The sequence below is a fragment of the Epargyreus clarus genome, unplaced genomic scaffold (assembly GCF_041222505.1).
Source record: "Epargyreus clarus isolate Ecla_fem2 unplaced genomic scaffold, WU_Ecla_fem_2.2 ptg000026l, whole genome shotgun sequence".
NCBI lineage: Eukaryota > Metazoa > Arthropoda > Insecta > Lepidoptera > Hesperiidae > Epargyreus > Epargyreus clarus.
The window spans coordinates 9,574,530-9,588,909 of NW_027332233.1; the positions used below are offsets into that span (position 1 = coordinate 9,574,530).

At 36.9% G+C, this 14,380-nt stretch overlaps 1 protein-coding gene across 1 annotated transcript in view; it reads right to left on the reverse strand.

Moving 5' to 3' along the window:
- Nucleotides 1–13,807, reverse strand: part of Nup154 (nuclear pore complex protein Nup154) — a 20,141-nt gene extending 6,334 nt beyond the window's left edge. The window contains exons 1-20 of the mRNA XM_073087856.1: nucleotides 13,557–13,807; nucleotides 12,950–13,106; nucleotides 12,210–12,443; nucleotides 11,663–11,844; nucleotides 11,028–11,299; nucleotides 10,643–10,774; nucleotides 10,119–10,240; nucleotides 9,692–9,883; nucleotides 8,939–9,081; nucleotides 7,809–7,983; nucleotides 7,170–7,534; nucleotides 6,494–6,632; nucleotides 6,065–6,179; nucleotides 5,691–5,847; nucleotides 4,238–4,324; nucleotides 3,428–3,615; nucleotides 2,939–3,047; nucleotides 2,754–2,847; nucleotides 2,233–2,413; nucleotides 1,171–1,402 (exon numbers count right to left, since the gene is read on the reverse strand). Coding sequence (XP_072943957.1) covers nucleotides 1,171–1,402; nucleotides 2,233–2,413; nucleotides 2,754–2,847; nucleotides 2,939–3,047; nucleotides 3,428–3,615; nucleotides 4,238–4,324; nucleotides 5,691–5,847; nucleotides 6,065–6,179; nucleotides 6,494–6,632; nucleotides 7,170–7,534; nucleotides 7,809–7,983; nucleotides 8,939–9,081; nucleotides 9,692–9,883; nucleotides 10,119–10,240; nucleotides 10,643–10,774; nucleotides 11,028–11,299; nucleotides 11,663–11,844; nucleotides 12,210–12,443; nucleotides 12,950–13,106; nucleotides 13,557–13,694 — 3,414 coding nt within the window. The 5' untranslated portion in view covers nucleotides 13,695–13,807. The remainder of the gene's footprint in view (nucleotides 1–1,170; nucleotides 1,403–2,232; nucleotides 2,414–2,753; nucleotides 2,848–2,938; nucleotides 3,048–3,427; nucleotides 3,616–4,237; nucleotides 4,325–5,690; nucleotides 5,848–6,064; nucleotides 6,180–6,493; nucleotides 6,633–7,169; nucleotides 7,535–7,808; nucleotides 7,984–8,938; nucleotides 9,082–9,691; nucleotides 9,884–10,118; nucleotides 10,241–10,642; nucleotides 10,775–11,027; nucleotides 11,300–11,662; nucleotides 11,845–12,209; nucleotides 12,444–12,949; nucleotides 13,107–13,556) is intronic.
- Nucleotides 13,808–14,380: the final 573 nt, after the last annotated feature.

Below are 14,380 nucleotides of genomic sequence, written 5' to 3' on the forward strand. Positions count from 1 at the left end.
ATTGTCAATTAAGTAACAGTAAATATTATAATTATGAAAAAAACATGGGGTGCTCCATTTATCAGTTTTCATAAAGCGCCCCACATTTTTTGCACAATTATACTATTTACTTTTCCTTAAATGATTCCTAGATTGAAAATTATTTTCTACTTTTTAGTTAATTTTATCATAAAATCGTGTTTTTTATTATTTTTAACTATATTTTTTCAAGTAAAAAGTATTTGACATAAAAAAATCGATGTCCCGTTTGACTGAAGTAATCATTGGTCACTATATTCCATTGTCAATATTTACGTTTGCGTACACTTGAAACGCAAGGTCAAACACTAGTTGTCTTTTTTTATCACATTGTTCTAATAGCTCTGTCCCTTATAGAACATTTGTCTATGTAGTTAAAGGTAAGCGTCGCCACGCCAGAAATCTTTTTTACGTGCGGCTATAGATGTTTCACATCAAAAAAGAAATATTTATGATTACTTTATTTTTTTTTATAATATGAAAGTAGCAAATGAGCATGCAGTTCATCTGATAGTAAGTAGCCATTGCTGCTCATAGATAACTGTTATCAACCCCAGAGAAAATTAGAGTCCTACCCGAGATCGGCGACAGATGCGAGACTACCTCTGAAGTCTAAGTTGGAACGCCTCGAATAAGAAGTTAGAAAGGTGTCTCAGTTACTATATTCTTAAATCCAGAACACATCATCGTCTTAAACTGCTGTTATTAGGCATAAATAGGTATGATAGTGGTGTCTCCGGAGTCACAAATTTTTGAAATCACAAAGGGTTCAACATCCATTAATGCTGGCACATCGCCTTTAATATTCCTATTGCCTACGCGACCTAAGAGCATTTGTCGACTGTCCGGTGACGGCGGCGGTGAACAAACGCCCTAACTCTGTCAATAATGTCATCATGCATAGTCCGCGTAAAACTGCTAGTCCGCTCTGAATATAGAAATGAATCGCGTCGCCATAGCAAATTGTATAACTACACCTGTTCGCAACAACTTCAGAGCGAACTAGCAATTTGGCGAGAACTACTTATTTATTGATTTTTTTATTTATTTCCATTTCATTCAGACATAGTCCATATTTTGTTAGTTAAAACATTGCACTTAAAAAACCTATTAAAAAAGTATACCTGCGTGACTGATTTCATTAGCACTTACCTGCGTGACCTCGAGCAGCTCGTCGTCGAGCCGGCGCAGCAGGTGTTGCGGCGGCGGCGGGCGGCGCTGCAGCGCGGCGGCGCGCACGGCGGCCTGCACGCGCGCCACCTCGCCCGCCTCCTCCAGCCGGCGCAGCAGCTCGCCGCCGCGCGCGCCGCCGCCGCCCGCGCCGCGCACGCACACCACGCCCGCCGCCAGCCACGCGGTGCGCTGCGCTAGGGTCGCGCCCGTGCTGGGGACACGAACACAAAATTATTACTCGTCGGGCATGCGGTGCGCTGCGCTAGGGTCGCGCCCGTGCTGGGGACTCAAACATAGAATTATTACTCGTCGGTCATGCGGTGCGATGCGCTAGGGTCGCGCCCGTGCTGGGGACACAAACACATTATAATCATCCACCAACCGCGCAGTGAACTGCAGGGTTGCGCCAGTGCTGGGGATAAAAATGCGTGTGATTACTCGCCGGCCACGCGGTGAGCGGAGTGAACGTTTCATTCGTTATTATAGTTACAAAGGCTTGTGTTATTCATTTTTGACAAGTGGATCAACCAGGAACAACAAAATTTGCTTGTATAAATCACATGATACAAAAGAACACAAGCGAAAATACAGACATATCGGGAAGATTTGTGTCGTAATTACCGCATTCATTCATAGTTCTACCATATACTAACGATACAACCCGATGTCACCACTTCCACAAAGAAACAATAAAAATATTATATAAAAATAAAAAATTTCAATTTAATTTATATAAACAACGTTATAACACACATATGTTAAGTTGATTAGTCACGCAATTGTGATAGGCGAGCGTAACGCTGGATACAAATACATTACTACTGTGTAAGCTAAGCTACACACACTTCAATTTTAATGAAAAAAGTTGTGCATTGTATTTAATTGTGCACTTTCTTATGTCTGCTAATCTCAGGAAGGAATCAACTGAAAATCTCAAATGAAATCAAAGGAAAGGAGGAATGGCCATCACGCATATCTTGTACAAAAATCGGATCTCAAAAAACACAAAACATTCTAAGCAAAATACAACACAAGACTAACCCAGGCCTAGTAGCGAGTCCCTCTAGCACGTCAGCAGCGGCGAGGTGGTCGCCGCACTTCTCCAGCACCTTCCAGAGCAGGTCGAGCAGGTGCAGCGCGGCAGGCGCGGGCGCCGAGCGCGCCGCCGCCTGCAGGTACGTGCGCAGAGACGCCGGCGGCGCCGCACCAAGCGACAGCAACTCTGTTATAACAAGTACGTAATTATTACTTTCGATTCTATTAGATGAGCTTTGACATTTGGTCAAGAGACTTTCCGCCAGGCTAAGTATAACTAATCAAGCTTAGAGAAGCAACCACATCTATCGAAGTCATCTACTAAAATCAAAATCACTCAAAATACTTGTGGTTCGAAATTTTGACGATTTCCAGGAAGTTGCCACAATTACTCATTAACGAGCTATAATCATTGCATTTGATGTAACTAAAAAAAACTACAGTGGATAGAGAATATTAGAGTACCATTCCACCGCATTAAAATCTTAAACATAAAATATAAATAAAAATTGAAATCGAAAACTTACCTGATCCAAGATTCTTTGAAACTAGCCACTCATAGACTGCTACGTGTAAGAGTTCATCACTTCGAGACAAACACTCCCAGACCAACTTTCTTCCCTAAAATACAAAATATCATAAATACAGAACCAAAATAGTGTTTCTCAAAAATATTGCGTATTATTTTACAATTCCCACAAACATTCAATACCTGGTTGTTGGTATCTGGAGAAAGAATGCTTTCGGAATGCGACGCGTCATCGGAACTACGTTCATACAGTCTTTCTAAAGCACCACAAACTTCACGGTAGATTTCCATTCTGTAGAAAATCATAATATATTTATTATGCACCTATATAGAGAAAAAGTGTGGCAATGATGCCGCCGTAACTACATTATACAATTAAAAAAAAAATGTACACAAGCATCTATCTTAAGCTGCAATCTATACTACACAATCTTCATTGTAAGGTGATTAAACCAATTCAGAATCCTTAACTTTCATGTGAAAGTTTTATGAATACAGCACGAGAAATAGTATAAGTACACTAAACATAAAATTACTAGTTTATGTCAAATAGCTGTGACAATAAATCACTTACCTGTAGTCAACACATTTCCATCTGACTACTCCGTTCAGAATGAGAATAATTACGCGCCGACCAAGTGCATATTGGTAGACTAAAGCCTAAAGACCCACCTTCTATAATAGGCCAGCTGTCCGTCCCTGTCCTGCGAGGGCTGGTCGCTCTTGTAGTAGTGCAGCGCCTGGTCCTGCGGATCCAGCTTGGCCGCGCACACCGCGCACAGCTCCACCACGCCCGAGTAGAACCCCGCCGCGATAAGCTTCGCGCACACTATCGGCAGGTTCACATTTGGTGCTACGTCCTGAAATGTTCATACAATTACATACTTGTGATCTTCGTATTTTTTTCATGTCTATAGAATAGACGTCCCGCATGGCCACCTCGCCGCTGCTGACGTGCTTGAGGGACTCGCTACTAGACCTGGGTAAATGTTGTCTTGTATTTCGGTTAGAGCTTGTTGTATTTTTGTATAAAAACAGTGTTCTATTTAAAATTGTTATTGTATTCATTCAATACCTTCAATTTTATCAATATGTTATTTATAATCCTCAAATGTTTTTTTTTAAGTTTTATTTACTACAATTTTGCTTGTGATCTCGCATGTAACGAGACATGCCAGAGTAACGATAAAATGCCGATATTCTTCCTCAGTCCACAATGAAGTGTCCAGTGAATCAACAATGAAGAACTGTCACAAAATATGAGGGTCATGGGGGGTAGTTTGTGTTTGTGCGTCCAGTACGGGCGCGACCCTAGCGCAGCGTACCGCTTGGGTTGTAATTACTAAGTGTTTGTGTTCCCAGCACGGCCGCGACCGTAGCGCAGCGCACCGCTTCGGTTGTAATTACTCTGTTTTTGTGTCTTTAGCGCGGGCGCAACACTTCACAAAATTATTTCTTTAATTTGGAGAGACTAAATCTTACCTTACAAAGTTTCAAAGCATGTTGTAGCATTTCATCTCGTTCCGCCGAATTCTTTTGTTGTTTCGCGAATATTAGCAACTCATTAGCCTGAAAGTAGACATGGTGACTATTTATTTCAGAAACTATTACAAAAATAAACATAATAGTACATTACGATACGCGTGGCCAAAGTAGCCTATTTTTGCACGGCGTGAAGTTAGCGCCCGAGCGCAGCGAGGGTGCTAAACGCCGTGCAGATAATAGGCTACTTTTGTCACAAGTATCGTATACTATTTTATAGCTCGTGTGACATAAACCCGCTTATACTTGTGAAGAAATATGAAAAAATATGATAATTATTTTGAAACTTATAAATGATTGAAACTAAAAATTAGGACCTAAAAAAGCAATAAAATGTGACACAACCAAAACCATTGAAATTTAGAAAATTTAGTAATTACTCTGCACTTGTGATAAAGACAAATCTAACACCACACATACGTCGAAATCTATCAAGCCATTTAGGCTACATACAGGCGTATTAAAGAAACATATGATAAGCAATCACATAATGTACTAATACATAACTAATACTAGTGATACAGTAGAAAATCGATTATCCGGACCTTAGTTATAAATATTCGCGATTGTTCGGATTGTGAAACGTGAACAAGCAACTTTGTAATAACCCTTACAGATCAGCCACATTTTGTGTGACTTGTGCATTTAAATTCCGGAAAGTCGCCAAATCGCAACAAAATAGTTACTATAAAAAACAAAAACCCGATTGCTAAAAATATAACCTATGTTATCGCCACAATTTAGACGAATTCAGCGACACATCATGTATCAAAATTAATGAAGTCGTTTGAATTTGCCAAAGAATGAAAAACATACATACGTAACAAACATATAGTCGAAAAACATCACCTTCCTAAATCGGTTTAAATAGCTTTTCTTCATAAACTCAATTATCCAAATTTTCGATAATCCGAATGCCACAAATACGACAACAAATAGGTCGCTTAGTCGAGATTCTACTGGAGTAGTATTATGGCTAATTTTGATAACGATTCCTAATTTAAATATCTCCTACTATGTGTAGCGAAAATAAAACAAACACAGTCAAAACAAACAATAAAATTCGATAAAGCCCAATAGTTAGTCTTATAGTGATGCTATTGCTTAGTATGTACACAATGGCAAAAACATTTATAAATACGTCCAAAATAAAATATTAAAATAATTATAGCTTTAAACAAAATACTCATTACTCACTTTTAATTTTTAAATGGCATTTAAAAGTATGAAACGTTCATAGCTATGTTTATTTTTTTCAACTGTGAGGGTAGTGTATTAATATTAGTACGGTGTAAAAATCGGCTACTTTGGACACAGAAATGCGTGGCTAAAATGCGGGTTTAGGTCACAGAGTGCTATAAAAGTCATTATGAAGCATATTTCATTGACTTGCCTTCGAGCACGTAGCATCTTCTTGCCTATAAAACGTGGGACACAGTTGTCTCAATTTCTGTGATATACCATCCACAGATGCATTGTCTCTAAGGTACCCAGCCACAAGGGAGCCCAGTAACAAGCACGCTACTTCTTGTCCTCCTACTAACAGTTCCCTGTAATGTATTACAGCAATAATTAAATGACTAAATTCACTATTCATACATTTCTCACCTTTATGCATATTCTGTTATTGTTATTTAAAAAGAAATGAATAAAAATGTAAAATAAACAATACATATTCGCACATTTGCCTTTTAGCAACAACAGTATACTAATTAATTACTCTAAGTAATGTGCTGTGACAATTTTCAGTAGAAAATAATTTCTTACCTAAAACTAGCAGCCTGCAACGCACTTTGCTGTTCGGGCGGCAAGCTGGCAGCGATCACGTGAAACTGATGTTCACACAACACTTTCCATAAACTCAACATTTCTATCGCCATAGCTGTAAGTATAAAAAGAAACATAGGAATGAAATCAGCACATAGAAAAATCAATAACAATTTAATTTAAAATAATATAAAATGATGAGTGATTTTGTGTTTAGTAACCATTGAAGTACTTATTATTTAATAGAACTAATACAAGTAGTAATGGCGTAGATTTTAAATGCGTGTTCAAATTCATTACATCCCCATTATATAAAAAGGAACACAAAATTCTTCTTTACGAAAAACTTGTTCAAATAGATGATATAAGACGCAGATAACTTTTCAAATAAAGTGTACATTAATATAAAATGTGAAATATATTGCATACTTAGGAACATCTTCAGCGCATGCAAGGACGCCTGCTCGTCGCTATGCGGCGGCGCCACGACCCGCTGTATGAACGTCGCGGCCCGCTGTAGCTTCCCCACTACGTACGCACAATCTTCCCCGGTAACTTTGCTACTCATCTGCAAAACAAAATGTTGACTATCATTTACAGTATATTTTTTTTTTTTTTAGTAAAGTAATTGACAAAAATTTTTAATATGGTTTAATTTAATTTTATATAATGTAATTTGATTTAATTTAATTCAATTTGCATGCTTAAGAAAGGCTGAATAAGAGACTATTAATATTGTATGTAACATCTTTTCTCACTGTTCAAAGCAAATAAATTATCTTTATCTTTAAAGTAATTAGTAAATAGACTCCGATAAATAATATCATATAAAAATCTGAATTTTGCAAGGTAAATGAAGGTTGTATATGATAATTAACTGAGACTGTACACTGATTAGTTTAAACAGACGCGCTATATTATGGTATCAATAATATTATAGAAAAGAAAATAATACAAATAAAACAAAGGTATCTTTAAGCATTGTCCAAATATCATTACATAACAGAACATTTGAGTGATAGATAAACTGGAGGAGTCTATTTACTTTATTTATGAGTATAGAAGTATCGCAAAATAGTTTCATTTCGATAAAGAAAATACTTACAAACTCCTTATTATCCGGCGTTTGCGACATAGACACACATTTCAAATTCCATATGGGAGACAGTATTCTCCCAACATAAATATATAGTCCGTTGTGCTTCGCGCTATATTCGATAGGCACTGGGTAGTTCATATCCCTTTGTTGTGTGACGTTGCCCATAAATGAGGACTGGTTAAACGGTGCGGGACTCATCATGTTCTGTTGGAATGGAGATTGCGGCATCATGGTTTGGTTGGGGATTGGACCGAGGGATTGGTTCATCGGACCGGGATAAGATTGGTTTAACTGTCCGGACATTATATGCTCGTGGGTTCCTCTCATTGTCATGGGCGTCGACACTTGACGCGGAGAGAATTTTGGAGAACCTGAAAATAAATAGTATTTTAACTCATAATACATACATTTTTACAATGAATATCTGGATCCACCATCATAATATTAATCTATTCATTGTTACTGTAAAGTTACCTTTTTCTAAGAAATTAGGATCGTAAATGAGCTTGCTGTCTATCCTTCGATAATTCGTTATGGACATTCGTCAATCTCAAATAGGAATTAAATTTTTCTATTACTACAAATGTGCAATATATGTATTTAAAAGTTTATATAAAAAATAATATCTATATTTTTTATTTTTACCTATACTGGAAGCCATTTGTGACGGTTGCTGTTGGAATATTGGAGTGGGCGTGAGTTGACTACCGTAGAGGAAGAACGCTCGCGCGGCCCACTCGCTGATGGAAAGATCGCCGCTTGTAGTATCTTCGCATGCTAAGTAAAGTGCGCAAGCGCACGCCTGGTCCACACCATGAAGCTGACAAAAAAACATTTGTCATTTACGGGTATTTTTTGTTCATATTATAACAATAATGTAAATAACTGTGGCATGTCATATTGTCATACCTAAAAATAAAATATTTAAAATACTTTGTTTGACGCTTTTTCTGCTAAACTTGCATTCAGTAGCCATTTAGTAGCCAGTAGTTTTATGGTATCGCTTTTAGTTTTCGTTTTTGTAAAATTCATTCTCATAATTTTTCTTAAACCCCTCGGAAGAAACACAATTCCAAAAAAATATAAAGGCAGTTTCTGCGCCATAGATTTTTTAACGAAAATGTTTCTTTACATTTTAGTGTGTGCACTACCTCAAAATTTTAAGTTATTACTTTGCAAGTTTTGCATTGGCAGACGAACACTGTCTTTACTACGATGGAATACATCACTCATTGTTGTAATTTTAAGCCAGATGCAATGACAATTTAGCTCCTCAGTAATCAATGTTTTAGTCTTCGTCAAACTGCTAGTCCGCTCTGAATATAGAAATGAATCGCGTCGGCATAACAAGTTGTATGACTATACCTGCTCGCAGTGTAGGGCGTAGTTAACTACAATTTGTAATCTGATTACTAACTACGATTAAATGTAGTTAACTAGTTATTATTACATTGTAGTTAACTACTTTTAATCGGAACATAACTACAGTAATCAAACTACATGATGTAGTTATTAATTTGATTGGTGCAATCTAGTAGTTATAACTACTGATTAATTGAATTTTGTGAAAAAGAGTACAGGCACCCGAGTCAAAACCCGAAGGTGTGGGTTCGTTTCCCGCCTATTTAGTACGATTACTTTTTGTAATCTGTAGTTATAATTACTGATTACTATATGTAATCGTAGTTAGTAATCATTAGTTAGATTTCATATTTCCCAACACTGCCTGCTCGCAACAACTTCTGAGCGGACAAGCAGTTTATCGCGGACTATACCTGGAACAGGTCCTTGACGGGCGGCGCTTCTGGTCCGCGACAGTCGCGCAATAACGCGCGCATGAGGTCGGGCGCCGCGCCCGCGCCCACCAGCGCCGCACCCGCCGCGCTCACCACCGCCCAGCGGGACCCCGCCCACACCTCTACAATGGGGGTACAATGGCATATTATTATAGGTAGTGACGCTCCTATAATATGCGGTAATCTGTATCCGTATCCAAAGATATACATTTATAACGATCCAGCACATCACTAAATTTATACGCAATGGACAGAGGTTGTATTTAAATACATTCATGCAGATGGAAATTCGGATGTGGTGAATCATATAATTCTAACATACCCTTGTTGTCATATATGATGAACGTCTATATAATAAACCTCATTAATAAGGTAAAAGTAAGTGCTAATGTATTTGATTTTGAGGGTGTAGTAAAATTAGGTTAATTTAGGTTAGGTATATTGATTCTGTAATCGCTGCGCCCATGGGTGGCAGTGGCTACTCATCATCAGGTGATGCTTGCTTCTTGCTTCTCGTTAGAATGTCTCATATGATGTCTCTCTTACCACATCCTTCAAGCCAGAACTCAGCAAAGCTTCACACTGTTGTTATACAGACTCCTGAATCTCAAAGTGTTCTACCATACATAAACCTTTGCTTTTCATCCAAACTTTAACCAACCATCAGAACAAATAAAGATACATTCAAAGCAAATAATAACAGTGCATAACCCGCAGCATACACGGTCTTACCTCTTTTAGCCAGCAGCGGAGCCGACAGATACTTGGAGTGGTGCGTGGGCAACGCGGTGAGCGCCCAAGCGGGCGCGTCGAGCGCGAGCGACGAGTGCGCCTCGCTGAACGCCGCGCCCGCCAGCACGCGCGACGCGCACCACAGCGACTCCGCCTCGCCGCCGCCCGCCGAACACACCATCACTAGAGTACCTAGACATTAATCACATTCAAATTATAACCTAAAAGTAATACAAAATTGCATAATTATTAATTATGTATATTATATCTACTAGGAATAATGGATAATTTTTATATTATTTAAATTTATGAAATATAATTTTGATCTTACAAAGAATAGACTTGTAAACAATGCATGTGAGATCAATTTTAGAATGATTTAAAAGTAATATCACTAAGTGTTTGTGAAGTTAGTCTTAACACTTACCATTATCATAAACAGCACTATGCACTTGCTTTGGCTTGAGTACAGAAGCATTGGGTGTGAATCCGGGAGGTAATCTCACATGAAGCAAAGTGAGGTATTGTGGGCGAGTAGGTCGATCTTGACTACAAAAACAATGTAAGTGGTTAATGCGATAGACACACAAGAGTGTTTTGGTGTAACATCAGTAAATTCGGCGACATCGCCCGTCGTAAAATTTTGCATCGTGTAACATGTCGCATATTGCAGTGTCTATCTATTACGGTTCAAGGGGCAAACCCTGTGATAAATTGACAGGCAGCGGAGGCTTAGTAATTATAGGATTCTGTTCTTCTTCTTCTGTTGACCTTTAGGTACAGAATCGTAAAAAGCATAATACTCTACACTGATTTCCTAACTATTGCATATTATCGAAAATATTTCTTGAATACAACTATTCATTTAATAATATACATACTTAATATGTATGTTATTAAATGAATCCTCCATTAATTTTATATAATCTTGTAAGTACTTATTTAACTTACCTTTCGGTTCCAGCACAAAAGTAGAATCTTGTGCCAGCCTGTGTAACTGCTACCAGGTTCAAGTGCTCCGACTCTGCACTCTCTACAGCTGATATGGCAATTACTGGTTTGAAATTTGTTGGTTCTACAGTCCTAGAAACAAAATAATACTATAGTGTTATATTTTTCAAATTTATATTTTTATGTATTATTGTTTCCACATGATGATAAGGAATGGATTCCACTAAATGTACACATACAACATAAATGTATTATTTTAAAAAAATTATAGATGACCCTATAATGTCACTTATTTTCATTGTAAGTACAGTACACATTACAGTGCATAATATCCCTTATTTTTATTTTTCATTAAAGTTTCATATGAATATATAATATCACTTACTTTACAATGTCCACAGCCAATGACATGATTCTCGACTGAGGCAATCTCACAACACGGCTCAAATCTTCTCCCTCATAACCCAAATCAAACATTTCTATACAACCCTTTTCACTGAGTGTGTACAGAATGTGACGGGAGTTGTCAACTTCGATTTTTACTATGGGATCCTCATCATATAGAGCTGCATTTAAGAATGATGGCACCAGGAATGATAAGGCACTCGTGGAATGGTTCACTTTTTTACAATGTTTGCCAAACCAGCCTAATTGAGCCTGAAAATAATTTTATGTGATTAAATTGTACCTACCAATTGCTAACTCGTTTCTTAGTAGATAAATTTTATATACATGTCTTATATGTCTTGTTCCAACTCAGTCACCAGGAGTAGCAATGCGTCCGTGGTTGGCTTTAGGTAGGACTCTTTCTAATCATATCTGGGATTGATTTTATAGATATCTATATGGGACAGTTGATACTTAATATCACATGGACTGCATGCTACTAATAAACTATATACATATAAATATAGAAAAAACACATTTTCAAAATAATTAAAACATTAAACCTATCAAATTATCATCATCATCATCTTTGTAGCATTTCAAAAGTAATCAATAAGAGTAATTATAACAAACCTGATATGTAATTTCATAGAGACAGCCATCCTTGCCACCCATAAATATTCTACCCTTGGCCGTGGATTTGACACACATCATTGAAATGCCATCAGTTGGAAGCACGAAGACTGGTTCAGGAACTAAGTGTATCTCTTCTAATTCCCCCACTCCATCTGACTTACTACTAGAAAATGTTACACCTGTAAAATAAGGTATAAAACATCATTAAGTTTATCAAAATTGTAAATGAAAAGCCTTCTTCTTCTCAACAGACATTAAGCATAACAAAAATATTATGTGACAAACAAAATGGTACTTTTCTATCCAATGTGACTGTTGGTATTATTTTAAATATAAGATATGTTCTATAAATATACATTGTACAAAAGAAATATTATTTTGTCTGTCATGGCCTGAATCTAACATGTTCTAAGTCTAGATACCAATGAGCTTTTTGACTCTAAAAACGTATACAAACAGGCATATAAAACCTCATTGCAAAACAATAAGCATACAACACACTCAAATATTTATTGATATTATGGAAAACTGCAGTGTTACTTACCTAAAACTACTATTTCTACTGTAGTCGTTAGAACTAATAAATATTTAACAAAGCTTTGAAAGACTCCCGGCTTGGGTTTGCCAAGACCCACACTGACTATGGTTTCCCCCAGCCCATCAAAGTAGGCGACATCACTCCCGTGTTCAAATGCCCACACATATATATTGCTGTCTATAGCTAGCCACACTCGGCTGATCTCTGGAAATACCCCCATCAAACAGTTGCATTGCATATCTGATTGACAAATTAAGGAAGTACTATTTTCTTATTAAATTAAATATTAAAACTTTAAGACTTATTATGAAGAACTATATAAATATAATCACTATGTAAATTAATTATTAAGATACCCTTAATAATAAATTTACATAAAATAAACAGGGGTCAGAACTCTCCATTGGAACCTAGCACATAGGAATATTTAACATTTCTAAGTAGAGCATCTCTTTTTTCTTTTTCTATTATATAGGGAAAGTAGCATGATGAGCAGGCATTCCATCTGCTGGCATGTGGCTACAGTCATCCATGAACATCTTGCAAGAACCCCAAATAAAATGAAAGTCTCATCTGAGACTGAACAGAATAGTGCAGCACTTGACACTGCTGATGTAAGGTACAAATAGGATTAGTGGTGGTGTCTCCTGAGTTGCCCTACAAAGGAGATCTACCCCCAATAAATACAAAACTAACAGTATAGCACTAAATTATATTTAGGTCAAGATTAAATTTATAAAGGATACGAGCAAAGTGTTCCATGATCTCTGGTGGCAAGGGAACTTTGTTTAATATCTTCAACTGTGACAATGTAGGGTGGTTGAGCAAAGCAGCCAGGTTTCTGTAGTCTCCGGCATTTAGACCACTGCATGTTGGACTTTTTTGTGCTGCTATACCTGTTATCTATAAATTAGAAAAAATACAAATAATTGATTAGGATTTCAAGTTGATGGAAAGTATAAGTGAAGTAAGATTAAATATCACAGTCCAGATTTTCTGAAAATAATGTATCATCCTGCCCCACACTAACGCATTGATTGCAGTTGACAGTATGACATGAATGAAATTAATATGTGAAAGACTTACTACCAATGGGTAACAACTTTAAGATGAAATTTTTCCTCCCCATTACTATTGCTATAGTTGATTGTCGGTCTGATAATAATCTAGTAAAAGTGTTTAATACAAATGTGTATTCAGCTGTCATACAAGAAAGAACATGAACTACTTGAATGTTTCAAGGAACTACGCAACGGAACAATGTATAAAAGCAAAACTATAACAACAACGACAAATAAAGTAGGTCGGCTTTAAGTTTTGATAATGAGCTAACATAAACGAATAAACACAAACCTCTAAAAACGAAGGGCGGGAATTATCAACATTTATGTACCGGTCGAGAGTATACCCCGCTAGCTCCAAGCACTCAAGTTGCATCTTGCTGCCGTCTGGTTGCCGGGTCCCGTCGATGTTGCTGATCACACTGGGCATCTAAAACATCACCATTGATGCACTCTCACAGTTACACGGATTTTTAAATGCAATTTTAGAGGTTATCGTAACTTCACTTGTCAAACGAAACCGAAAGTGTCAAGCGATCCGAAATAAATGATACCTTCTCGAATTTTGAATTTATCTTGAACTTATCATGAATTAGAATTTTATATAATAGCACTTGTTTAATTAAATAGACGTTCTTGTATTATTGAACTAAGGTAAACAGCAAAATGAAAACCAATTTCTTTCTTGGCACTTTGAAAAAACAAAACTTCTTTCAAAAGATACAAACGGTTAGCATCCAAATCCAACTTGTATTTTATTTTAGTCTGTGGTTAGCATCAAACGAGGAAAATCGGTCCGCAGGACACGTTAGATTAAACAATCGCTGAAACAATTTTAGGAAATTGGGTTAATGTTTTAAACATATAGTTTGTAAAATGTGTTTTAAAAATCAATAATAATAGCAATAAAAGTGCAAAGACCAATAATAATTTAGTCCGACAAATTTTTCTGTGTGTACTGGCCATTATAATGTTGCCAGTTTGTCAAAACTACCCCGAGGAAATATAGTTTCAGTTGTTAGATTTTTAAAGGATTAAAAGTAATAATTTGCCAAGTAGGAGTCGAACTCGCATATGGAAGCTTCCGTACCACCCAATGTTCATTATTTATTACTG